Below are 26,620 nucleotides of genomic sequence, written 5' to 3'. Positions count from 1 at the left end.
CATATTCATTAAGTCAATGAAAGAACAGCCAGATCCTTTTGTATGGCCTTCATCAGTGAGATAAATGAATTCTTCATTAAGGACATTTGTTATAAATATCCATTATGCCGTAACAATCACAAAATCAATCGTTTCTGCCTCTCCTCGAGGCCAAACGAACTAAAATCTGATTATAAATTTTTTTTGTCACCAGAGCCATTTAAATTGCTTAATTTGGAATTCAGAACAGTGCTGGATTAAAAGAAAAAAGAATCAGCTGGTTGCTGGTCATGGTGATTATCTACGTATCCAGCAATTTTTAATCAATGATGGTTGGTGTGAGAAAGTTCTGGATACAGATACTGTCTAGATACAGTACGTGTCAACAGTTTACTGCTTTGACTTGGCCAAAAGCCAGAGAGCCCCATCAGCCTGATAGTGCTTAATCAGACTGTGTAATTATACCCCGCCAAACTCAGACCATCTCCAGATGCACTGCAAGCAAACATGTTGGAGACCAAACCTCACCCAAAGATCGGAATTTCCAATCAAGAACGAGAGCCATATTTAATTAAAGGCTGATGAGAAAATACATTTAATTTCAAGTGCAATTAATTATTGAGGCCTGTAATTGGGAACTCTGGGTGAGATGTCTAATGAACCCAATTATGCCTCATGACAGATGTTTTGACTTGCAGCATGGTTTTATTTTGTCACAGCTTTGTAGATCGGCACATTTTGAAGTGCAAAAAAGGTTGGGGGTTTAAGATGGCTCCATTTTCTCGGTAGTCGCTCGCTCATTAGCACATTGTTATATGATGCTCATTTTAAGGTCATCAGTATCCTCTTGTGTTCCCGTCTATTCACCCTGGGTATCTAGCCACGGACAAAGAGGTCGGGCCCCAGAAACTTTTTCACTGCATGATCATCCAACCCAGAAAAAGCTTCTCTGCAACACATATTTTACCTGTTTGTCTGCCAGTACTTATATTACTGCTTTGTTTGATTTGGCTTGGATACAATTTGTAGTTTGTGACTCTTTGTAGTTTGGCTTATTTGAAGCTAATGTGCTTGCACTTGATTCTTGCTGTCCGGAGTTTTTACTTTCATGGTTGAAAGCACTTAATTGGAAGTCGCTTTGGGTCAAAGCGTCAGCTTAATGACATGTAATGTAAAATGTAATGCTTTTCATTATCCCAATGTGATATTTTCATTATCTAGATTGCTCAATACTGATGAAAAATGAAAAGTGCTCAGTCGGCAAGAAAGTATTTACGTGTTGACAGGCAAGCTTTATTCACAAATCCCAAACGCAGGCCTGACTTTGTCCTGTTGTGGTAGTTGGAACGGTTGACTGTAATTGTGATATGGTCAGGGCACAGAAAATATGGCTCTGGATTGGCTTTCCATATATATTAAAGGTATGGTGATAGGGCTGAAACTTAGCATTCATACTAGAATACACTGTGGCATTTGTCTTGAGCTACACTGAACTAATTCTCAAGATGTAAAGGCAAATCAAACTAATTAAAAACCATTATGCTTTCAAATACCTACTGTATATGCCTTCCCATTTTGGTTGTATCCTTTATCAGCCATTTCTCACTGGAGGGATACCAGAAGAAATACTCCCCATTGCATCACAAGTGTAAAACGCTTGTTTGATGATATACTAAAAATTAAAGTATCAGCTGAAGCTTAAACTGAACAAAAGCATAAACTCCAGTCAGTTATATAAGATGTTTTAGCAATTTTTTTTGGAGAAATACAGCATGGCTGCTATATCTCAGAACTAGAAACCAGTTAATTTACTACAACAATTTACAAACATACATGGAAATATATAATTTCTCTAATAAAGTTCTTCCCAGCATGGATATTGAAAAGATTAGTTTACACCAGATTTTTAATGGCCCAATTCTGATGGAAGGTAATACATTAGGCTAAAGCCAGACATCGCCAAAACTTACATTTGGTGTCCCATTTAGTCTGTCATATGTTTACCTTTTTTACAATGCTTTGTTTTGAATAAATACAGCATGTCAGTGATTGAATTCTGTGGTGCTAGAATGACGTGTGGCTGTAAAAGTTATTTGCCTCAACGTTATGATCATATCATAATGAGAGAGTGGTGATTTACAGCATAGACTGCCAATGTAAGAGAGGTGTAAATGCAGTTAGGTGAGAAATGAGCAACTGATGGCTGCCATGTTTAACACCTATTTAAAAGAGATTAATTAACCATATGGTTAAAACATGTTTCAGTCCAAGGTGTAAATGAGACTGCAATCTATGCTGGCTTTTTTTAAATACCTCAAGATAGAAGAAGATGCCTTTTTTAGATGCTCACAGTATTTGATGATTTTGACCAGTAGGATGAGAAGAAATGACTCTACTCATCATAGCTTCCCTTGAAGTGTGCACTAGTTGGAAAGTGCTCTTCAGATCAGAGGATAGAAGCACAGGAATGCTGGCAGATGACCCATAGCATTAAGTGCTGACTTCCTCAGATTGGCTTAGAAGTCTTCTACTACAGTAACTCTGTTCCCTAATTGGCACATGGCATGACCCAACTTCCTGCCAAGAGATAACCGAAAGGAGGACACAACATGTGCTCAGGACAAAATGGGCGATGCTACGAAGTGCAGTACGCTTGACAGGTCAGTGGCATCGCTGGAACACAGACACAGCTTGTCTCTGCCAGTGGCCATCTCATTAGAAGTAGCTTGTTATTCTGACAACCTGTCTTCACTTTGCAGCCAATTGCAGCAGCCTTCCGAGTGTCTTTGCAAAATGTTTGCAAAGTTGGAAAAGCAAGCAAAAAGAAATCAGGAGGTTCTTCACTGGCTCGTGTCCAATGCTCTGCATATCATAGATACCAAGAAGGCATTGAAGTTAATCTTTGGATTTAGGATGGGAGGGGGAGGCCTCTTCAACTATTTTCCATCAGAGGCCTCAGGGACGGATGGGATGAAGGATGGGGCTCAAAAAGACGTGATTACTAGGACACTTGGAATGACAGCGTGCTTGGTGACTTGGTGTGTTGGTTCTGCCAGCGACATACAATGACTCTTTTTCCATTTCGCCAGTCAATGTAAAGCTACAAATCAAAAGGAATGTCTTTCTGCAGCTCACAAAATGACAAACAAAGCCATCTGTCTCTTCACTGGTTGTCCTCCACTGACACTTTCAGGCACTTTCACAGGCACTGGACAGACACAGAACAGATGCTGGTATTGCAGTTGAACTTTCATCATCTTAGGGACAGTTTGTGTTGGGTTTTGCCTGAAAACCACACTGTTTACTACATATCTTTTTTTCACAAATCCATCCAAATATGTCACTAAACACGTGGTACTGTTTGTGTAGTGTGCATCATTAAAATATTAGGTATATTCTTTGAATGTTTGTTCAGAGGTCCTAATCTTGGGCCAACTGCTCATAGGGATCTAAATAATAAATTCATCAGACACTATGGCTTGGTTCGATCTGCACTCGTCAAGTTCATATGGTGGATTCAGTCAATTTGAAGTTAATAGCTGAGCCTGGACAAGTAAACCATTTTGAAGTGGAGAGATTTGATGAAGCAACTTAGGGGCTTCAGTTTGGTATTAATAAAGCACTTTTTTAGACTTTGTTGAACACTGTAGTGTTGAAACATCAGGCTGTTTGCACTATTAAAGGTTGCAGATCAATCAGTGTGCTACAGTCCTTTTTTCATCTGAAATTTGCCACCTCTTTGAGAAGCACCTGATTTACTTTGCAAATCGCTAGAAGATGCACAGAGAAGCACCTTTCGTTTTTTTTTAAGTGTTTCCATTAAGAAGTTGCTCAACAGTTGTGTGCAACATATTCCGTAAATAAAAACAACAATAAGAGCCAGGGATGCAGTGATTTATCGGCCGATACCGATGTTCTGTCGATAAATCACTGCATCCCTGGCATATTCGCCTTGTTGACTGCCATCGGCCTGACGGGAAATAAGATGACATTCACCGATGGCAGTGGCCGAAGTTTATCTGTTGTGTTGCATCAGTTTTGCGCTGGCTAAAGGTTGTGTTGGTTATATGCGGTCAGCACTCGGACAGCAGTTATAGTGTATGCTGCACCTGCAGCTGCTGATTTGGAGAAGAAGCAACTGGCTGGACACGACTCTGGCATTAACCACATGTGGTTTGTTTTTGCATTTGTTTTCAGTGGACGGCTGTTCAGCTCTCCGTCTCACATCTTGGATGGGAAGAGAAATAGACTCAGCGCAAAAATGCAGAGATGCTTATCTTTGTACAGACGAACGTGCATCTGACTAAGAAGTAGGCTGTGAGGTGCCGGCGATTTTTTTCTTTTCATCATTAATATTTGGTAGAGGGGGCCCACTGTATGGGAAGGCTGTTTCTAAGAGGCCAATTTTCGTTTTTATTAAGAGGCCCATGTTCAGCCCCATGTTCCAGCCTTCTGTGGGTTTGTGCTCAATGGAAACACAAGACAGTTGTAGTCTGTGTGGAAAAACTCTATGAGTTAGTTTAAGTTCCCTGTGTCTTTCCAGGCTTTTAAGGAATTACAAAATATTTCATTAGCAGACATGAGACTGCAGGAAGCGGAATAGGTGTGTGTGTATATGAGTGTGTGTATGTTGCTGATGGCCAAACTAAATATTAAGGACCCCAGTCATTGTGTTCTCACCACACTCTCTAACTTTGTGGGATGACTGTGACTGCTAAACAACATTATGTTGAACAAAAACACTACATGAGTCCATTTGACATTTTTCACTAAAGGAATTCAACACAAATAGGCAAAACTATGCTTGTGAACCAAAGAAAATACACTTTAGGTGCAATCAAACTCTGAATTCATGGATAAAAATATAGGTTGTTCTAATGTATCCTTGTGTTGCAGTGGTACAATAATAAGACCTGTTGAGATAAGACGGGTCTAAGTTTAACTTAGTCTAAGACTAAGTTTGACCTGAGCCACTAACATTAGTTTTTTTCTATGTATCCAAGTAATGACAGGTTTTTTCTGTGTTGTCTGAACAGTCACTGACAGGCTTATTGGTGACATAAAGTAGTGCATGCTGTTACAAAATGAAAAAAAAGGAAAACACATTTGAAGAAAACAACATTGAGAGGACTGGCGAGGTCTTACTCCCAGATCATTTCACTCTTTATAATTGGATTGCGTGGTTATTTACTCGAGGAGCTTAAGAGAACCAACAAACCAATAAAATAGCTATATTGAGTTTCTGGGCCTTTTCTGCTGAATGTTGACTTCCAAGGTGGCTTTTGCCTCGCTAAGCTGATCTTGTCCATTTTCTTATTGGTGATCTGTCATGGTCAGCCCCTCCTCCTCTGCCCTGCACTCTGCTGCCATTGTTCCAAAGGACAAGTCTTTTGTCGACCTTGTAAAATATCAGCATGCCTCATCCACTGTGTTCACATTGAAACACCCGGGTGTCTCCCTGCTGATGTGTTTTTTTCTTCTTTTGTCCCCTAGTTTTGCAAGGGAATGGAAAGGTAATGGGGTTTGGAAAAATGACACAAGGCACTGGGGATGGTCCCTGCCTTGTGTTGGTGTGGTGAGACAGATGTTGTCCTATGAGGTCAGGATAGCATTCATCTTCTGATCTCACTGCTCAGCACTTTGGAAAGAAAAATGCCATTAACCATTAAACCGTGTATTGTTCTTTGGAATTTACTTCCTGTGACTTTATCTCACAGCTGACACCTTTGGATAACCTTTGGGGTTGCTATGTATGTCATTTAGAGAGTATATGATTTTGCTTTGATGAATTGCAAAAAATGAAATCAATTCTGAAGTTGTCCTATGTTTAATATTTCAGCCATGCACCTATTTGGATTGAACTGGCACCTGCAACCCATGCAGAGACAGATGTACCAGCTGTCAGAGGACAATACAAGTGGCTTACCTTTTCCTACTGACCTGAGCTTGCCACCACTAGGCAACACAGGCTTGGAAATATCTGACCGCAAGGGAAAAGATGAGAGTAAGTGCAATTTTTTATAAGGATAATGTATTTTTATTCACTACACATACCTGTTTTTTTCTCCAACTAACACTTAAGTAAACCTACCTAAAGGCATCTGATATTTTCAGGATGATTTGCGTGACTCTTAATTCATTGTCATGAACTGTTGCACCCGTGTCAGAAAAGAACAACATTGCGCAAGAAAAACAAGTTTTTTTTTTCAAATCTTAAAGTTTACAGATGACATTTTATGAGCTCAAGCAAGTTTGTTATTTATTTTGTCATCCAGTTTCACATTGTGTTCACTCGTCTCCAAGGTATGCAAAGAGATCTGCATTGTAATCCTATGAAAGTTGTTGTAAGTGGGAACGTGTTATTTGTTCCTGGAGGGAGAAAATGGGGCAGCTGAAGGGACTGAGTATCCAGGGGCTGAAAGGGGATTAGCCACTCTGTCCTCTTCAGAACGGATGTGATCCTTTCATCTCCTAGTCTGGGCTGCCTTTCCTGGCAGCCAAAGAAAGCATGTGCTCACGCCCATGGTACCAACTGCTCGACTCGAGGAAAGTTTGCTCTGTTCCATTCCTCGAACAAATGGGCCCAGATTTAACCATGTGATTTGCCACTGGCAGACTACAATAAGTAGAAGATGGGGTCATTACCATATAGATGAATCCAGGAGTTGTCTTTTTCATTTACCAGACAGCAGAAAGTGTGTTTAGCTAACAACACACATGACTACAGCTGAGCTTAGACCCTGCATGGCCGCCGTTTGCTGATAGGAAATCAATAGCCATGGTTTTCTAAATAAGTCTCATTCTTCAGTGCTGTCACCAGAAAACAATGATGAGCTATCTCATGTTTTATCAAGGCATTGCAGATGTGCACCGTGTTGAAATTCAGACTAGTTTCTCTCTTTTGGAGTCTTGTCTTTTCATCAAAGCATTGTTGTAGTTCAGCTTGCAGAATAACAGCCATTTATTTAACCATGAGGCCCATTATCACTGTTCTCGGCTTATGATTTATTTAAACAGCCTGATGAGTACTCTCCATTAATGTGCTGCATAAATACAAACACACCCCAACATGTGGGAAATGAGTATGTGTGTTGTCACATTATGTACAGCCCGGATCTGGGAGAAGGGGAGTGTGTCCTGTCTATTCTGATAAAAAACCCATTGCCACTGATGGACTTTTGAGAACACTGCCATCTGCCGTACCACGTGTAACCTAAAGCTGTGTCTGCCACCAAGTCCTGGGGGTAGCTTGTATGGACGTCTGCTTTAGCAGACATCGGTGCAGAAATTAGCTCATCTACATGGGCAAACAGATGTTGCCATTTCCACCGAGTCCAATATAAGGTGTATTATGGAGCATATGGACAGTTTTTGGCAGTGGGTGTGCTAGTACCTGAGTGGCTACTAGCATTGGAGATCCCTCTTTACTATAATTACAATTTTCACTTTATTGCTTTTACTTCAATTATAACTGTATTTTATCACAGTATTAAACCAGTTGCATTTTCCAAAGTATTTTTCGTACCATTTTCACTCCATATGTTCAACCAATTTAAATCCTACTTTTTAGAACCTTTCACTTTGATGAAGATTTATGAAATGGTGTACAGATCATAAAAAAAAACAGACTTGCCATGTTTGAGCCAGCAAACTTCATAAAATGTACAAAGCGTGATCCCAAGGTTAATGATGGGATGAGGCTTTAAAATAATCAATGCTACCATGTATTTAAACATATTTCATCATTTAATTTTAAACAGACTTTTAAATAATGATTTGCCATTTGAGAAAAATCAACACAAGTCACTTCGGGATGTAACTAGAATTGTGTTTGAGGACCAGACTGATTCAATTGGATTATTCTTAGTTCTGTACTCCACCCCACTGGAATTGGGACTGGAATTGCTGGCAGTGGTCAGAGGGGTCATTCATAATATTTGTTCCTTCCTCTCGCTGTCAGGGATGTGATTGAATATCTGTGATATGGTCAGACTATCATGCTTCGGCAGTCTGACTCCCTCTGCCCTCCACATGCTAGATTAATGATGTGATCTCTTTGACCGATTTGCTTTGTGTGCAATGCAGGCAAATTGGACAGCTTGTTCCCAGATGACAGCTATATAGATATGGGCGAGATTGACGTGGGGCGCAAGGTCGCGCAGCAGATTCCTCCTGGTATCTTCTGGAGGTCCCAGGTCTTCATTGATCATCCCATGTACCTGAAGTTTAACGTGTCCCTGAGCAAAGATGCCTTAGTGGGAGTCTACGGAAGGAGAGGCCTACCTCCGTCACACACACAGGTGGGGAACATTTGAATGTCTCTTGACACTCATTCATTTGTTACTACAGTTAATCTACCGCATTCTATATGAAAATGAACATTTTGAAAATCCAAATGTTTTGTGGACTTTAAGTTGTTATACTTCTGTGTTTTCTGTAACAAATCACGATGTCTTCTTTGCGTAAGACAACAGTGCTTTACGTACAATAAATGGGAGGCTGCGTGAAACAAATTACAATCATGCCTGCATGGTATAAGGATTCAACTTATTTTTCCATTCTTCTTTCTGCCACAGAATATACATTGGAATATTGTTTAAAAACATATATCTAAACATGTAGGAAGGTTTCATTAATAAAAACCCATTCATAAATCTCTCTATTGTATTATGAATCACTTTCTTGCAGAAAAGGATTTATGGCAAATTTCTTTCAGGTTCAATATCACCAATGAATCACACAAAGATATGGGACTCAGGGGCCAAGAAAGGGAGATTTTTCTTTACACTAATTTCCCATCTATGAGCAGCACAGAACCAGATACATCATATTATTTATCATGTCTGACTGCTTGGTTTACAGAGATTATATTTCTGCTCTAAATGTAACTGGAGTTCTACAAATTGCTCATAGCATGATTTTTGTTTGCATTTAGGTCCAACGTAATTTAGTTTCCTGTCAAAAGATCTTGTTTATCTCTTTTCTCTATTTTTGCTTCAAAGGAAATAGTTTAGAGGGAAGTTTTGGTGCTGTGTCTGATAACACATAGTGGCAGATGAGTCGAGAGTCCCTTCCTTATGTAGATCAAAAATGAAATGCTGTCTCATTGGTATTCATTGAGTCATTACTGATATGAAGCAAATCGTTGCAGATGGTATTTGGTAAACACTAACTTACATCCCACCCCCACCCAAGTTTCCATTTTCTCCCTTTAATAGTTTTACACAAGGCTTTCATATAAGATATGTGGATTAGGAAATTATCACAGCCCATCCAGCCACGATGTGCCAGGACTTACTCAAGCCCCACTGGAATGATGAGTTATTCATGCAGCACCAAATGATGCTCCGCTATAAAAAGAGCTGAAAGCACTCAAGTCTCATATGTCACTCTTAATGGCGTGTCTGCGGTCCACCTATCAGTCTTTCTCACTTTCTGTGTGTCTGTCTGCAGTTTGACTTTGTGGAGCTTTTGGATGGGCGGCGGCTCCTGGCCCAGGACGTCCATGGTCTGGAGGGGCCTGTGGCTCAGCAGCGGAGTGTGGTACTCATCACCACACACGACACGGGCTTTATCCAGTACATGGACTCGGGCATCTGGCACCTGGCCATCTACAACGACGGAAAAGAAACTGAAACTGTCTCCTTCCTCACCACCGCCATAGGTGAGCGCCCTGGGCATGACCTGCTGCTGAAACCTGTAATAGCAATCCACATAATCCCTATAATACCAACCAGCAGAACCCCACAGCAAACAGCCCAGACTTAGGGCATGAGTCAGAGGCACTTTTTTTGGCAGATTTCAATAGCCAAGGAAAGTGCAGGTTAATCAAGGTGAAGCTGAATATTACAAAAATCAGGACATCAGTGCTATCCTGCAATGCCCCTGAGTAGGGCATTTAGAGATCATAATATCCTCATTAGCCTGAGTGTCTTCCGAGCGAATCAGGGGTCCAGCTTCTGGGAACCATTTGCATACAATTCAAAGTATGATTGTACCCTCCTGCTAGTGCCATTTTTGATCATGATTTGCTCCAATTTCCATCTACTTTCCATATATCAAAGTAAGATATTTTTCTCCTCTGATTAACTGTGTGTGCCATGCAGCTGTGTTTCAGACATACAGTACGTCCTCCTCTTGTGGAGGTGATTCCGTTTTGTACGCTCCTCTTTGTTCTGCCTAAAGCGCCTTTGATTGGCACTGCTGTATCAAGCAAGGTGTGAGAGGGCCCGAGGTGTCGACTTTCACAGGGATGGCAGCTGGGAGCTGTTCTCACATGCTCTTTAATTAAAAGCTCCTGGGCCAGAGTCCATCTGTGACAGGGGCCGTGCCAGGCAGCAGATCGATAAGAAGCTGTCCTCAACACTAATGTAACACCAAGTGGAGACAGGCAAGAGATGCCACCCCCCCCCCCGTTGCTGTGCCAACAACAGCTGTAATTCAATATTTAATATACGATATGACACAAGGAGGGGGTGTCAGGGCTGCATGTTTACTTTTCCTTTTTTCTTCATGACTGGGTTTGCATGAAGGCCTCCTGTGGTTTGCATCAGAGAAAACACAACTAGATAAGGTGTTCTGTGCAACAGATGGGAATGGGGAGGGGCGGAGTTAGTCAGATCTAAAATTCTGCCTCTGTTCGTTTGTATCAGAGCTGATCTGCCCATAGAAGCTCAGAGGCAGGCAGAGGGGCCCTTTCTAAAATGGGTCACCGGTTAAGTGCCCTTCAGCAGAAATTGAATCTCACCAACTGCCTGGATTGTATTGAGCCGTGGAGGGATAGCGTTGACCTTCAAGTGGAGCAGCCCAGGCATAGAAATATATGCGAGCAATATCTAGAACAGGCGCACTGAGAGACACAAGCAGCATTGTTTATAAGACACTAAAGCTACATCCACACTAATACGTTTTCATTTTTAAAGGCTCTGACACACCAACCCGATGGCCGACCTTCGGCAGAAAAGGCAGTCGGACTGACTGCCTCCCCGAGTTGGTCAAAATCAAAGTGCCTCTGAGCACACCGAAGCGACACCAACTTCAGCGTACGTTCTGCGCGTGCGCGAGACTTAATACGTCTCCATAACAGCAGGCGGCGCTAATCTGTATTGTTGCCCAAAAAATGAAAACCGGCAGCTGATTGGACGAACGCGTCACGTGGGTCTGGCTGCTCCCGGATTTTACAACCGGGCATAATGGCGGATTCGTTCGGAATACGATCTCATATTTTACGAAGACAGCTCACCGAAACGTGTTTCTGAAAACATTTTAAGCGAGAAATAGGCCATGCAGTTGCTGAATCTGTCTTCATTTCAGATCGACAAAGTTTAAAAGATTTTTGTCAGATTTTGAGAGGCGTTAGTCAGGCTCATCCCGCTCGTCATTTCCAAGTTAGCGCTCCAACAATAAGATTGGCCATTGAGTCCGACTGCCCGCCTTCCGATTCAACATGTCGAATCGGCCCAAATGAAACGACAACGGCACGGAACACATCAAACAGACTTGAGTCACCGACCTCGCCAGACCGTCCGACGACCGATAATCGGGTTGGTGTGTCAGGGCCTTTAAACTGCGTTTCCAAGCCCCAAAAACAGAGACTTTTGAAACCCCTGGGATTTGCGTTTTACTCTGTACAGAGAGAAACATAGACCTTTGGAAACAATGAAGCAGACACCCATGATTGGTTCTTATCAGTCACGGCCCTATCACGTGACCCTTTTCCGCAAGAAAATAAACTACATCAGCCTTGACTACCGGTGGTTCCTCCATTCACCTTGATGTCGATGCTAGCAGCTGTTGTGCAGTTAAAGTCCACATTTTATAATGCTACTGCCTACATGCGCAGGAGGCAAGCTATTATTTGAGCAATTTGCGACAATTCCCGTGTCCAGTGGCGTTATCAGCCTTACTGGCACACGCATGCCCAGTGTATGGGAACAGTCTGTGATATGTGTTTTCAGCCATGTTATTATGGATGGAGATTAGTTGTGAAACAATGCTAAAACGCTCATGAGGACCGTTTTTTGTTTTAAAAATGAAACCGTAGTTTAGTATTTTAGTGTTTCTGACAGTGTCAGTAAGAAAAACGGTCTTATTTTATCGTCCGTGAGGCACCGCGTGTTCCTTACATGTATTAAATGAAAGGTTTGCTTGTTGCACATAGCCATGCCATACTACATCTGGGGGGATGGAGCATCCCTGTCTTTAATCTGGGCTGCTTCTCATTACTTGGCTGTGGCTCCATGGCAATGTGATATGTGTCCCACTGAATGTGTTGTATCGCAGCCCTCTGGAGCATGAAGCCATTTGTCCCTGCTGCCTGGTGCCAGACATGCTTCAACCCAGACATGGCTTCCTATGCAGGGGAGCAAAACGAAAGGAATCACAGAGCCAGCACCAATGTCTTACTCCGTATCCTGTCCCACTCAATGGCAGAGCCTCTCTCTGTACACAACCGCCCATCATTCAAAGGTGCTGAGCATCCTCGGAGAGCATGGCAAGGCGCTGATTAAACCTGCCTACTGCACGCTACTCTGTCCTCACCGACTGGAGAGACTCACACAATAGTTAGCTCCCCTGATGTGAAAGGGTAATGAATTTCAATGAAGCTCTGCTTGAATCCATGATTTATGCGTTGGCCTATGTCGAGTATGTGGCTAAGAGATATTCATGGCCTTCTCTCCCTGCTCTCAGAGGAAACGCAGCCAACAGACATGGGAACTGCGTAGTCTACTAAACTGTGTCAGCAGCATTCAGAATGGGAGCACTGCAGTTCACGATTACTCTATTTAATATGTTCAATTTGACCGTTTGCTGTTCACCAAAGAAAAACCCATGATGGGGCGCCCGGATAGCACAGTTGGTAGAGGTTTACTCATCAACGCAGCAGGCCCGGGTTCGACTCCGACCTGCGGCCCTTTGCTGCATGTCAATCCCCCCTTTCTCTCCCCTTTCATGTCTTCTGTTGTCCTATCAAAATAAGGGCTGAAAATGCCCCAAAAATCATCTTAAAAAAAAATTATTTATTGTAGAATGCCTGTCAGAATATGTTGATATGTCAGTGGAATGCAGTTTAACTTGGATCTTGCAGAGCCTTGGTTGGTGGACACTTAATTACAATCTGCTTAGGTTTTTTATTTATTCATTTATTTATTTTTTTGTCCCTATATACGTGAGCTGCAAGACTCACGCCAGAAATCTCTCCTGCATAATTGTACTTCTGGGAGGAATTTCTTATGGACACACACAGACGCACGCACGCACACACGCACACACACACACACACACACACACACACACACACACACACATACTCACACGCTCTCGCTCTCTCTCTCTCTCTCTCTCTCTCTCTCTCTCTCTCTCTATGTCTCTCTCTCTCTCTCTCTCTCTCTCTCTCTCTCTCTCTCTCTCTCTCTCTCTCTCTGCTGGTTTCAATAGCTTTGAGCAAAAATGCCCAGCTCTCCTACTGTAGGTACATGTTCATGTTGGAATCCATCAAAACCCAACCAAAATGCTGATTTGCCTCCACCACCTCGGAGGATAGTCTCCCCTGCATCCCCTCACTATCCCTCCATGGCAAATCAAGCCTGCAGCACAGAAAACATTAGCAGCATGTCTCTGTTCACTCCCTACCTCTCCCTCTCTCTCTTTTCACTGTATTTCTGGTCTGCCTCTATCTCTTTCCCCCCTCTCGCTCTGTCTCTTTGTCTTTTCTCTATGTCTTGCCTTGCATCCTCAGTGCTGATTGACTCTCCAGAGTAAAGGCAAGCTGAATCCATGGCTCACATTTCTAGCCCTTTTGGGGAGCACAAGAGATTCTTTGTTCAGTAAGTTTTGCCTCAGAGCCTCTGTTGCCTGATAGCAATGGACAAGACTGAATATTTTTCAACACCATTTCAGGCTTAATTCAGTGAGTATCATGTTTCAGAATTTTGCTGCTGTCAAGCGCCTCACTGGTCAATCTTATTTCTAATAAAAGTGTCATTACACAGTAGTAGAAATAATTATTTTGCCTTTTTTTAAATTTAATTAGAGGGATGGATAAAGAAAATGATGGAGAGTGTTGTGCTGATTGTTTGCATCACACAAAAACGCTGTCAAACACAGAAAGATACAGTAATAAAGCCACTAATCACCATCAATAGGAGGCAATACAATATGTAAACAACATAATGCTAAATACAGTATAACTTCCGTTGGAATTGTATTGGATTCTTTTTATAGAAAACATGTATTTCCATGCAAGTGTTTGTAGAAAAAGGGGAGGGGGGACTTGTTAATTCGTTACGTTTTTTAGCATATGATATTCTAAGAGCATGAAAGATAAAGAGGGGACGGAAGGGAAAGCTTAAAGGGGTGCTATGCAGTTTTGGCCATTTCTTCGCTGTTTTCTCGCTTTTTGCTGGCAGGTTTCTCTATAGAGCTCCCCCTACAGCTTCAGAATAGATATTTGGCAGGTCCTATGTTTACTCGTGTCTGACTCCTCGCTCAGTCAGTCTGCCGTTTCCTCTTTCTCTGTTCCTCCGACAATGCTTTCCTAGCTTTCTGCTTCTATTTTGCCGGCTCAGCCATGACAATAGTATGAAAAACTCCATTGCCCTGAATGGGCGTATGTGTGCTGTTCAGTTAAGGTAAATTAAGCTAAAAAACTGCATAGTTCCCCTTTAAGCTTTTAAAATATTTATTGTAATGGCTTAAAAGCTGGACACAGAACAAAAATCATTTCTATGTTTAATTTGAATGTTCCACTATTTTTGCAGTTCTAGCGGTTGCATAGTAATTTTTTTTTGTTTCCGAAGACATGCTAAAAGACAATACAGCATTGTGTCTTAACAGTGCCTGTTCTGTGCATATGGTGAAGCACCAGTGAGTGTGTGGAAAGTGCTTTTTGATCAGAGTGAATGGCTGGGGTCTGGGATAAAATCACACTATTTGATTGGAGGCCAACTACATTTAGAAAAGGTGCCAAGATACATTTTTTATATTCCGTTAAATTTTTATCGTTTTCCTTCAGTTAAAAAACATTTTTTTATACAAAACTGGTGGACAAGTTGTTTTCAAAGACCCGATTGATAATATAATAAAAGAACACATTAAAAAACAGCGTATGTCAATGGCCCACAAAAGGACATATGCTACACACTATAGTTTGGGAACTCAGGAAGCGATGCAGCAGTGACGTTGTGGATGGCTAGCAGAAACAAACCTCCTGGAGCAGAAATGGACAAAGAAAGGGGTCTTTTGAATGGCAAGTTCAGTGTCAAAACCCTTCCAGATGGTTCTCTCCACAAGACTACAAGTTATTTGCATGCAGCAAGCAAGCAAAGTTTATTTATATAGCTCCTTTCACAGACACCAGTCACAAAGTGCTGCACCTTCAAACAATACAACAAAACAAAATAAAATCCAATAGAGTCAAGCAACAAAGCAAAGAGAAAACACCAGACAAAAATGTACGTGTTGTGTATTAATGCCTGTCTGAACAGATGGGTTTTTAGCTGCTTTTTGAAAGAGTCCCCAGTACGGTTAATGTGCTGTACGTCGAGTCTCAAAAACCACTTGAGCAATAAAAACTTGAAAAATATCCCGTTAAAGTACACTTAGAAACAGATAAAAAAGGAAACAGGAGCACAAAGCAGTCTGCCTGGCCTGCTCATTGTCTCTACCAATACCTAAAGCAGACTGAAAATCCGACCATTACCCATGGCAGTGGGGAAAGACAGGTTCCAGTCTTCAGATCGCCTGGTTTCAGTGTGCCATCAAAGCATCAAATTGGGTTTGTCAAATGATGCGTGTTACTTGTTGCATCCAGTGCATCTGGAAATTCTGAGAATGTATTGGCTTTATGAGTTTTGGTTGAAGCCCAGGTGATCAGAAGGTGTTTACTCTTTTAGTGAATTCTACCATTCGGGTGAAATATTAGTAAGGCCGGTTACACACTGCCTGCGTGGCGTGAGCATGGCGTTTCTGTTGTGTGTCAGCTGCGTGGCGGCTGCGTGGATTTTTCTGTCTTTACACACCAGAAACATGTCTGACGCCGCTGCTGCTGCTAGCCTTGTCTGTACACATGTATGTTTCCCATTGATAAAATGAAATGTCATGTTTAACATAAATATAGACTGATTTGATTACAGCAAAGACAACTTCGGCAGTATTGACGGCAAAATAGGCTACAGAATATTTCGAAAATTTATTTATTTTTTTTAATTACATTTATATCTGCATTTATATCAAAACCTAGATACTTTCAAACATCAACATGTCATTTATTAATATGTATTAGTGTCAAAATTACATATAAACATCTTTTCCTATTCTATTTTGCTTGGAAGCGCTTCTAACACGCTTGCGTGTCACGGGAAAAATAGGCGTCGGTCTTATTTCTAGCATGCACGCGTTTTCGAGACGTGCGTGTCACACAGGCAGGGTGTAAGCTCTAATCTGTTAACACTCAAACATGTTTTGCAGTGAAATAGAAATGTTGACAGGATTGGAGCCTGTGCTTATTACTGTCATTAGCAAAGGCATAATAATCAAGCCAAAGAAAATGAGTGGGAGGAAAGTTGTTTTTTCAAACCACATTACTCAGAAAAGCTCCTGATTGCTGTCTTGCAGATTCCATTGATGACTGTCCCAGTAACTGCTTTGGAAACGGGGACTGTGTTGCTGGAACATGCCACTGCTTTTTAGGATTCAAAGGACCAGACTGTGGGCGAGGTAAGTCACTCCCATAGCATAATAATGTCTTTATTGATCTACATCATTCATACATAACGTTTTAAGGGTGCCGACCGAATTATATTCACTGCGTGACCAGAACAAAGCCATTACAATCTTACAATTAATTTTTATTGTACTTCAGATCTTTCTTATTAAATTAGGCAGTTCTCCTGCAGACGATTCATTTTAACGTCTATCTTTCCTAATGGCGTATTGTGTTGCACGTAAAAGAACTCTTGAATAGCTGTATAGAGAAGAGGGCTTTAGATTATAGGGCTGGTATTGAATCATTATTTCAATTAATGACACCAAGGCTGTGTTCATTTTCCACCAAATTAACAACTTAGAATGATAGCAGTTTGTTTTAGTTGCATCTTTGCACGTGCTGCCATGTGTTATTCATGTGTTGATTGGCACCACATTTTACACTTTTTATTCAACAATTTTTTTCAACAGCTGCACAACAGCCATTGTGTTGCTATAAGATATGTGTTGTTGGTTTTTGTTAGAATTGGGTCACATCTGCACTGGATGCCAAAGTGCAGTAATGTGTGCTGCATGTTGCGCACGGGGAAAGGAAACCTTTTAACATTTTGGTCAGAAGCTCATTGTCAGATCGAGGCTTTAGCACATACTTACTATTCTTTGAAGCTATGGTTGGAGGGGTCCATTCAAATGGTTGTATGCTGTCTGCTCTTTTCAAAGCTGCCTGTCCAGTGCTATGCAGTGGGAATGGTCAATACCTTAAAGGTCGCTGCATGTGTCACAGCGGCTGGAAGGGCTCCGAGTGTGACATTCCCACCAACCAGTGCATTGACATCACATGCAGTAGCCACGGGACCTGCATCGTGGGAACCTGTATCTGCAACCCAGGCTACAAAGGGGAAAACTGTGAAGAAGGTGATTATTTGATAAGCGACGGTAATGTATCCTAAATGTATAAATTCCTACATAATATGGCTGTTGTAACCACCATCATAGCTTGTTAGTGCTAGATATTTTAATGCAATCCCCATAATGGGAACGGCTATTAAGTGGGTATGGCTTATTTAACAGTCTATCCAGTAATATAAAGGCAGGACATCCTTTATGAAGATCGTTACAGCCATAACACTTACCAATATGCATCCTAGGTGACTTTTCCTGTATAAATCATGGATATAAGGCATTGCGGTAATCGAAACAGTCCATTTACTGCCTGAAATTCAGACACAAAGTCTGATGTTAATCCATTAGGAACTCCACATTCACGATGCTGGATAAGGCTTGACCAGATAAGATTGAAGGAGCCATTGTGTTTGCCAGCTCTTGAAGGCTCTCATTTCAAGATGAAAAATGGCCCTGGGAGTTTGATAAATGGGGGTTTGTGACATCCGTAGGCCCCCATTCTATTTTAGGTGGAGTGTAAGCCATAAGGAGTGGAGGGGGAATGTGGACGAGGGCCCTTTAACATTTTTACCTTTCTTCCGTGCGACCTTCAGCCGCAATGATTAATTGCCAGGAGAGAGTTTCTTGTCAGTTAGCCTCTGATCTTTGTGCCTTGTGCCCAAACCATCTGCTAAGAGGCGAGAGATCCTGTTTGTCTTACTATGACGGCCTTTATACCCATTTATGTCATGGTTAAGGGGAGCTGCCATGGCGCGGCCTGCCGCTCTCAGTGGCTAGACATTGCTCCTGCTTGGGGCCCATTTGCCATCTGCGTGTACCATGCAGATATTGTCTGGTATTAAGAATGTTCTTATTTTTGATTGTATGCTCCCACAACTCCTGTGCCTTACAAAGTGAGCATTCATTTAATAATATGTCAAGGGAAGGGATGCTATAGAAGCAGCTATTAGTTTGATATGTGCATACCAATTGAACTGATACACTGTGTACTGTGTACACTGATGCAGTGCACAAAAAAAGATGCAGCAGAGGGAAGCCAGGGCAAGGCTTCCTCAGTCACAGCGATCTTCAAATAGTCTGTAAACTAGTGTTGAGGATGCCTAAAAGAATTTTCCTTACTTACCCGTTTTCTCCTTTACATTCTGGTAATGTGGGTTTTGTTTTTCATCATCATGGCTTTCATTTTCGAGAAATATGCTTCTATTAAGGCACCTTCCCTCTTCAGGAGGAGTTTCCATTATGAGTTAATAGGACCGTGCCAGCAGGAGCGTGGGCAGTACTCCTAGTTTGGTACCATAAGCCTCAGTGTGATTTAATTAGTTTGACTGTAAATCTTGTCTCGGGTTTTAGAGAAAGTATGCTGCCATGCATCGTTTTCTGTGTTCCTTTTTGTACATTCATTGTACTTGCACTAAGGCAGCTGCAGCTGAGCTGCGGCCCACTGCAGTTGTCATTCTACTCAGGCTCAAATAGAGACGCCAGGTTGCCTCTGAAAGAGGGAAACAGCAGGTGACTGGTGTGTCTGACGCTGTCTCTTTGGAACCCTTTTAGTGGACTGCTTGGATCCGACATGCTCAGGCCGAGGGGTGTGTGTCCAGGGAGAATGCCACTGCTTTGTGGGGTGGGGTGGGCCTGGATGCGAGAGCCCCAGGGCCTCCTGCATGGACCAGTGCTCTGGACACGGAGCCTTCCTGGCAGACACGGGAACCTGCAGCTGCGATCCCAACTGGACGGGCCATGACTGCTCTACAGGTGAGTGCTTCCCTCAGACGAGAGTAAACATTGGCAGAATTTCCTTTCACAGATCAATGCTGATGTAGCTTTGATTACCAAGTAGAAGCAAAAAAAAAAGTCAATGCATTCACAACGTTAAATAAAAAAAAAATGTTGCAGTTTCTTTGCTGTTTCCAGCATTTAGGTCATCATCTTATGTATTTATTAATGTACAAAAAGCATTATATAAAAACAAAACATAATTTAATTATGAAGTAAAGTTTTATCACAGCTAGTGAAACCTCAGTCGTATCCATATTTGTAGTTATACACTTCTCTCTTGTGTAATTCTTACATGTATCGATCCTCAACTACTTTTTTTTTTTAACAGTATCTTGTATACAGTAATTTAGTAAGCTTCAATATTTACATTTTTATTTTAATACCCCACAACTGACAATAAACAGCGACGTGTATTAACCTTGACATCTCTGTCACTATATCTGGGATAAAATCCTTGCCTTTTTGTCAGAATTTATTTCACTGCTTGATTCAACATAACTTTGATAATTGCCACGCCCCTCACAGAAGTAAACATTTGTGATTATGTTGAAATAAAATGGCCCACATGAACGCCTCAATTATTCACATCGTCAGTTGGAGGTCCACAGCTAGCAATCAAACTCTGGTTGATTTTGCTCTAAATTGACTTCTTTTACGAATGGCTTCATCCTCAAGCTCCACACGGTTAGCTGGCAGCCAGAGTAAAGAGGGAAACACGCATAGCAGGGGTATTGTCAGGGGAATGATCTAATGCATGTTAATGCTCTTTCTTGAGTTCTGGCTTTCTTCACGTTGGCACAAGGCTCACAGCTGATGATAGCTTTTTCTGCTCCGGAGGAATGTTCCCATTGTGTTCATTTTGTCCATGGGGAATGTCTTCTCTTGGTAGTCAAGAATAGGCTGAGCATAAGATACAGTTTTACACCTAGAATTTACCTTTTTGAGGCAAGGATATTCAATTTATGTTTAGCTGTGACAGCCAGCCGCCTGCCTGCTCACATTCACCAATGGAGTATTTTGCTGAAAACCCTCAGAGAACTCGAGCTACATCTACACTACTTTGTTTTGGTTTAAAAAGGACGTTCATCCATGTGCACGTGTTAATATGAACGGAGATTAGTTCTGCTACTGGAGCTAAAACTCTTGTGTGGACGGAGATCGTTTTTGTCTCAAAACGCCACTTAAAAATGAAAAGGCAGCAGTGTAGATGTAGCCTCAGTGGTGGATTGTTAAAGAGCTATCATATGTAGGTATCTAACATCACTTACTTGCAGTGTTGGCAGATGCAGATGAAAGCAATTCCCCTCCCCCACATATAAATGATCATATGAGACTGTATTCATGTTTTACGGTTATTCTCTGGCAGATTTACGCTTTGGATAGGCAGTGACAGCTGCAGCCTTCAGCTGCTTTCATTTAGACATCATTTGTATTCTCACAAATATTTCTGATAATGAGAGTTTTAGTCCGGCAGTCTCTTGGATCCACAAATCCCTTTATATTCCAAGCAGACACAATGACCTATTAGGTAGTCCCAGGGATTTGGAGGGAAATGGGCAGTTAGTCTGAGTTTGCCTCGTAGAGAAAGAGCTCTGTAAATGATGACGAGTTGGCTCTTTATCCGCCTTTATCCTGGTCATCGTAGAGCTTTCTGTGCTCTAATACAACACTAAGCTTGGTGGTGGGGTAGTTCAGCTAGCAGCCTGTAACCTTGGAGACTGGGGGAAGCAAAAGATGGAAAGCTTTCAATAAGTCGTTCAAGATTCTTTAATCCCCCCTCCCCAATACTTCAGTCACAAACTCATTTTCTCATGTGGCTTTGGAACAGTACAACCTGGGTGTCCACAGCTGGTAGTAATGTTGTTACAAGCCATAAAACAATGCCTGAGGTTTTATGTCCTTTAATATGTGTGTTTTTATGTCATTTTTGCCATTCTCTCACCCAGAGGAAAGTTTGTTTACACGGCCCTTTAGTGCAAATGGTAACGGCCATCAGGGGGATGGGGTATTTCTCACTGTGGACTCCTCTGGCCACGGATAATGAGGGTTTGCCCGCAGGCTATAATTGCATCTTTCCCATGTTAAAGGTTTCTCCTTTGTTCCGAGTGACCGAGTTTGAGTTGTCTCCCAGTCAGTTTGAGTCTGTTTTCTCTGACCATTATGTGTTCTAACCATTCTGAGAAAGGAACTGGTAGGGTCAGTTTTTGCTTCTTCTTTTTTTTTTTTTCAACTCATGCGCTAATGAGATCACTCAAGATGTTCATTGTGTTAATTAGCACCTCCTATTTAAATGTGTTAATATTGTCTTAGAAGGCATGATTCCACAATGAATAATTATTATATAAAATGACTGACAAGCAAACCTCTGTACCTGAATCCTAATCTGATTTTCTATGTTTGCGTGTGTGTAATGATGTTTGTTGTTGTGTATGTTTTAGCAGTCATAGGGGGCGCTGATTTAAATGCTGCTAGCATACTGTGCCTCTAAATTAAAAGTCAGATGTAAAATTAGCATTTGCAACAAAGTGCTGGGGAGAGTGATTTAAAAAAAAGAAAAGAAAAAAAGCTTTTTGAAATGGTAATGTCATGTTATGGTTTGTGGCTGAAAATACCACTCAAATGTAATTTGTAGCAATGACAAAATAGGCACTGTAAAGACAGTAATTGACTTATTAAAAGATTTCTACCTCCAGTTTGGCCTCCCCCCCTGTAGTCATATTTGAATTGGCTCGGTTAACAATCCAGGAATACATGGCTATTGTTCCTCATTGCCCATACAGTACTGCTAAGCCCCTTTCTTTTTTTTTTTTTTTACATAATAGTTAATAAAGAGGTTAACATTTCAATGAGTTTCATAATAAATCTGTCAGTGTTTAATTTCTTTGAGCTTTCGTCTTGTCATACTCTCCCTGGAGTTCATGAGACGTGGGTAATGTGTCACAGAGGTCTTTCAGCTGCCACACAAAAGCTCCAGCCGAGCTTTACTGTGGCTCTGTCTTTCAGTCTCCTTCATACTGTGAATGCACTTCCTCCTCTGGTGTACTGAACCTAAATAAATAAATAAAAACAGCATATTGACATAAAATGCCTTGAATACATTTGTGGAGCCTTACTTCCTGCCTGTTGCCCATGTTGTGGCTTGTTGCCTGGAGGTAAAATAGTTGCCCCACAATGACAAGGTTGGCGGATCAATCCCAGGCTCCCTCTGGCCACATGTCAAAGTGTCCCTGAGCAAGACACTGAACCCCAAGTTGCTCCCCGGACGCTGTATGTGTAGCTGTCCACTGCTCCTAATAGCCTACTTAGGATGGGTTAAATGCAGTAATAGAATTTCACTACACTGTGTGTATGTGACAATTAAGGAACAAAGTTTGTTGTTTTGTTTAATGTGGCAAAGCTATGAACACAGCATGTATAACAGAGGATATATAGTAACTTTAATAGTTTAATCCAAATAATGGTGCTGATGTCGTTGTCATTGCTACAAGAAGTTCCAGCTGTGGATCTCCTCTTTACCCCCTTTTTTGTCAGAAAGAGGTGAATTTACAAAAAGGAGAAGAGGCAAGGGCAATAATAAGTCTGCTTAGGCCTCCACATTCCATGTCTTTTCTTTATAATGGACTTATTAGATTTGTATTGTCAAAAAGGATTGGCCCCTTATGAGGTGCAGGAATTTCTTTTCAGCTGCCATCAGACAAGGTAGTGGAGCGTGGCTGCCTTTCCTTGACAATAACTTCTGGATTTGTCTTTTCTTCACCCCTTGTTGCCTTGTCCCATCAACGCCTTCTTTTCCCTTTCCATCCCATTTCCATCCCATTTCCCCCCCCCCCCCCCTCCTTCCTTTCTGTCTGTCTTCCCCCACTCTCTTTTTTTGTCTTTTTCTATGCCCCTGTCTCCCACAGAGATTTGTGCAGCGGACTGTGGTGGCCATGGCATTTGTGTGTCGGGCACCTGCCGCTGTGACGACGGCTGGATGGGCACTGGGTGTGACCAGAGGGCGTGTCACCCTCGCTGCAACGAACATGGCACTTGCAGGGACGGCAAATGTGAATGCAGTCCCGGTTGGAACGGAGAACACTGCACTATTGGTAGGATGAGAAGAGGATTTGACTTTGTGTGTGTGTGTGTGTGTGTAAGGCCAACAAAGGCGTAGGTTGTCTGTCTGTCTGCGAGTGTATGAAGCGCTGGGTGTGAGGGGAAGGGTCCATTTGGAGAAGAGAGAGGAAAGCATGCTTAATTGAATTTGTGCAACTCGGTAAAGCATGAACAGGTTTACTCAAGGATCTGAGGCTTGCCTTCATGCATTTTAATGTGGGAATGTGCTAAGGTGTCCTTTCATTTTGCTCATCCTTTTCCTCATCGCTTTCTTTTCTCCCTTCAAATTTACTATTAATTTCAAATGGTGACACGTGAGTCATTGTGCGCAGGTCAACCACCACTTTTAGCTCAAAAACTTTGTTCATCTTCTGTTAACGCTTGCAGACGTTTTCAGGACCTTGACTGAATGTCAGAGCTTTCTGGAAACCTTGGCTCACTTAAACCTAAAAAAAAAGTTTTGACTGAGTCATTAAGTGTTCTGTGTTTTGCAGAGTATGCCAGCAGTGGTTCAAGGGTTGATATAGTTGGCTCTTTTTATTTATTTTGTTAAAATCCCTTACAGAGAAAGTAGTTAAGAGACAGAATGAGCTGACTAAAATTTGAGAAGTGTACAACACACTTTATATTGAAATTATACTTTCAATATGCAATGTTTTAATTCCTGGAGAGGTTGGAAGTAGTGACTGCAGTAATAGGTAAATATTAGCAACAACAGACGTAGCCAAGCTGTAATCAGAAGTAAGCAGTAGTTGACCTGTTTGTTCCCTGTCTCTGTTGGGAATGCCCACTGGAAGATATTTCTGAGTTATGTTGGTGGATGTTCTGAAGTCTGACAGTTTCATTGTTAATGTGTAACTTGAGGTCATTAAGACAAGTGTTTTAATGTACTTAGCTTCATGATATTTGATGTCTAACCTCCTTTGAACATCAGATGAGACCATCCACAGCCCATGCTATGGGATGCCTGCTTTGCAAGACTTCAACTTTATCATTCTTTACCTGTTTTGCATCAATTCTCTTCTCTTCACCTCTATCATTTTTTCTATTTCCTTTTTATTTCTTTGTTTTGTTGGTGGAAAGTAACAGAATGCATTTACTCAAGTAGTATAATTAAGTACAGTTGTGAGATATTGGTACTTCACTTGAGTATTTCAAATACATTTCTTTCGTCATACTTCTACTCCACTATATTTCAGAGGGAAACATTTTTGACTCCACATTTATTTGAATGTTGTGGTCATCAGTTAATGCATTTGCATGCTAAATATGTGGCAATCATAACATGTGATGCATTCATCGGAGTTAAGCTACCCAGCCACTGCTTTGTTGACAGTTGCCAGCTAACATAGTAGCTCACTCATTATCATTCTATGACCCGACCAGTCAAGCATCAGAGAGGAAGCCAGAAAACAATGGATATCTCTTCCCCCTCTGCCACAGCATTTCACTGGACAGAAATGAAACAGAAACTCCCACACATATAAGTCACTGGGGACATGGGACAAAAGTTGAGTAGTCTTATATTACATATTCAAATAGATGAAGATAATCTTTCTCACAGTATTCTCGTGCATATCTTTAGAACAGAGCTGCTTGAGTACAGAGCCTTGACTCAGCCTGTGAATGTTTTATATGCCCGCCTTACATTATTGATGGGCCTTTTATAAGTGCCATATTGAGATCCACACTCCCTCGACAAGAATCTTCCTCAGTGTCATGCATTAAGAAGCCAAAGATCTCAATTTAAATCAATTTTCATTATTGAGACGCTCTGCGTTTGGCCCCAAGCCCCATGCTGTGGAGCACAGGAGGTCCAATTCAGCCCCCCGTCATTGCCGAAGCCTCTGTTGACCTCATCGTCTGTAGAGCTGTTTCAAGATTAAAAGTGCTTTTTGTTGAACATCCTGACCTCCTGTAGGATATTGCTTGAGAGATTTAAAGGTGGTAATATGTGCATCAATCACGCTGCTTTTGAAATACTCCCCTGAGATATTCTGCCGATCCCGGCAGTTGATAAATGGGGACAGATTCAAATGTTCTTTCTGAACATATCCCTTTTTTTAACCTCTCTTTCACTCTTTCTTTATTTCTCTCTCTCGTTCTCTTTCTCTGTGTTCCACAACCCCCCTGTCTTTTTTTTTCATCTCCATCCCTCTCCCTTTGTGTTGGATTGTATTTGTTGTGTTGCTTGTAATGCATGATTTTGCTTCATGCCTGCACTTTTCCTTTTTTTATTTACCTTTTGTAATGTAAACTAACACCTTGCCTTGCTGTCTTGTCATGGAAGTGGCACTGTTCAAACCTCCTTTATATGTCCTGTCTTTTATCTCCCAAGCTCACTATCTGGATAAGGTAGTGAAAGGTATGGCATTCCTCCTTCCTTCTATTTTGCCCTCCTCCCATTGTAACTCCAGCCAGCATTAACAAATCATGCACACACACCATGCTCTTCCCCTACATTGACATATGCAAACACTATGCACCTCTTGTCGCCCCAAACAACTCATTCTAAAGATCCCCACCTCCCATCAACTTTTTGCCATATTGTCACACAGTAAATAATCTCCACTTAGCACTTTCACACCTGGCGAGTCAAGTTGTGCTGCTTTCTATACGTGTTGAATATTTGGTTTGTGTGCGGCCTCGCTTTCTCAAAAGGAGAGAGAAAAAAGGGCTTCATAACCTGTGCCATGCATTATGGATGAGTGCGCAGCTGTGAGCAGGGCCTGATAGGTGCTGAGGCCGCATCCTCTCTAATTAAAAGAGTTCATGGTCTGGTTGGTGCAGGGCAAGCAGGGGGTGGAGGCTCTGCAGCAACCCTGCCTTTCTGCCTCCAGCACCCTCGCTCACTCTCGCTGTGTCCTTGGTAATGGACCACCTGGCATGAGCGTGGCTGCCAGAGGAGTCCTTTGGACACGTGCAGCCTCAAGTTTGGAGCTGTTTCAGGCAGGGCTCAGCAGGGGCTCATCTCTGAAAGGGCTGCCAATTAAGTTGAACTGGGGCCAGCAGAGAACGGATCTTTATTTATCCTTGTGATAAACATTCGGAGCTTACTAATCATCTGTCTCCACTGGTCTAAACCAGAGTTGTTTTGTCCATTTGCTCAATAAAGGACGGCTAATGTCCAAACGTGTCTAGGAGGCAAGACACTTTGTAATGG

At 41.8% G+C, this 26,620-nt stretch overlaps 1 protein-coding gene across 12 annotated transcripts in view; it reads left to right on the top strand.

Annotated features, from left to right (window-relative positions):
- tenm4 (teneurin transmembrane protein 4) overlaps nt 1–26,620 on the top strand; it is a 196,252-nt gene that overhangs the window by 95,453 nt on the left and 74,179 nt on the right. For 7 of the 12 annotated variants that reach the window (XM_036001173.1, XM_036001170.1, XM_036001169.1 and 4 more), the window contains 8 exons: nt 5,819–5,983; nt 8,065–8,279; nt 9,433–9,643; nt 16,594–16,695; nt 17,404–17,598; nt 19,138–19,338; nt 23,265–23,450; nt 25,796–25,822. In XM_036001173.1, the coding sequence (XP_035857066.1) occupies nt 5,819–5,983; nt 8,065–8,279; nt 9,433–9,643; nt 16,594–16,695; nt 17,404–17,598; nt 19,138–19,338; nt 23,265–23,450; nt 25,796–25,822 (1,302 nt within the window). The remainder of the gene's footprint in view (nt 1–5,818; nt 5,984–8,064; nt 8,280–9,432; nt 9,644–16,593; nt 16,696–17,403; nt 17,599–19,137; nt 19,339–23,264; nt 23,451–25,795; nt 25,823–26,620) is intronic. The other 5 variants (XM_036001178.1, XM_036001174.1, XM_036001171.1 and 2 more) reach the window with 1 other exon arrangement.

This window comes from Sander lucioperca, chromosome 5 (assembly GCF_008315115.2).
Source record: "Sander lucioperca isolate FBNREF2018 chromosome 5, SLUC_FBN_1.2, whole genome shotgun sequence".
Taxonomy (NCBI): Eukaryota; Metazoa; Chordata; class Actinopteri; order Perciformes; family Percidae; genus Sander; species Sander lucioperca.
Note: the sequence above shows the minus strand (reverse complement) of the source record. Positions and strands in the feature narration are given on the sequence as shown.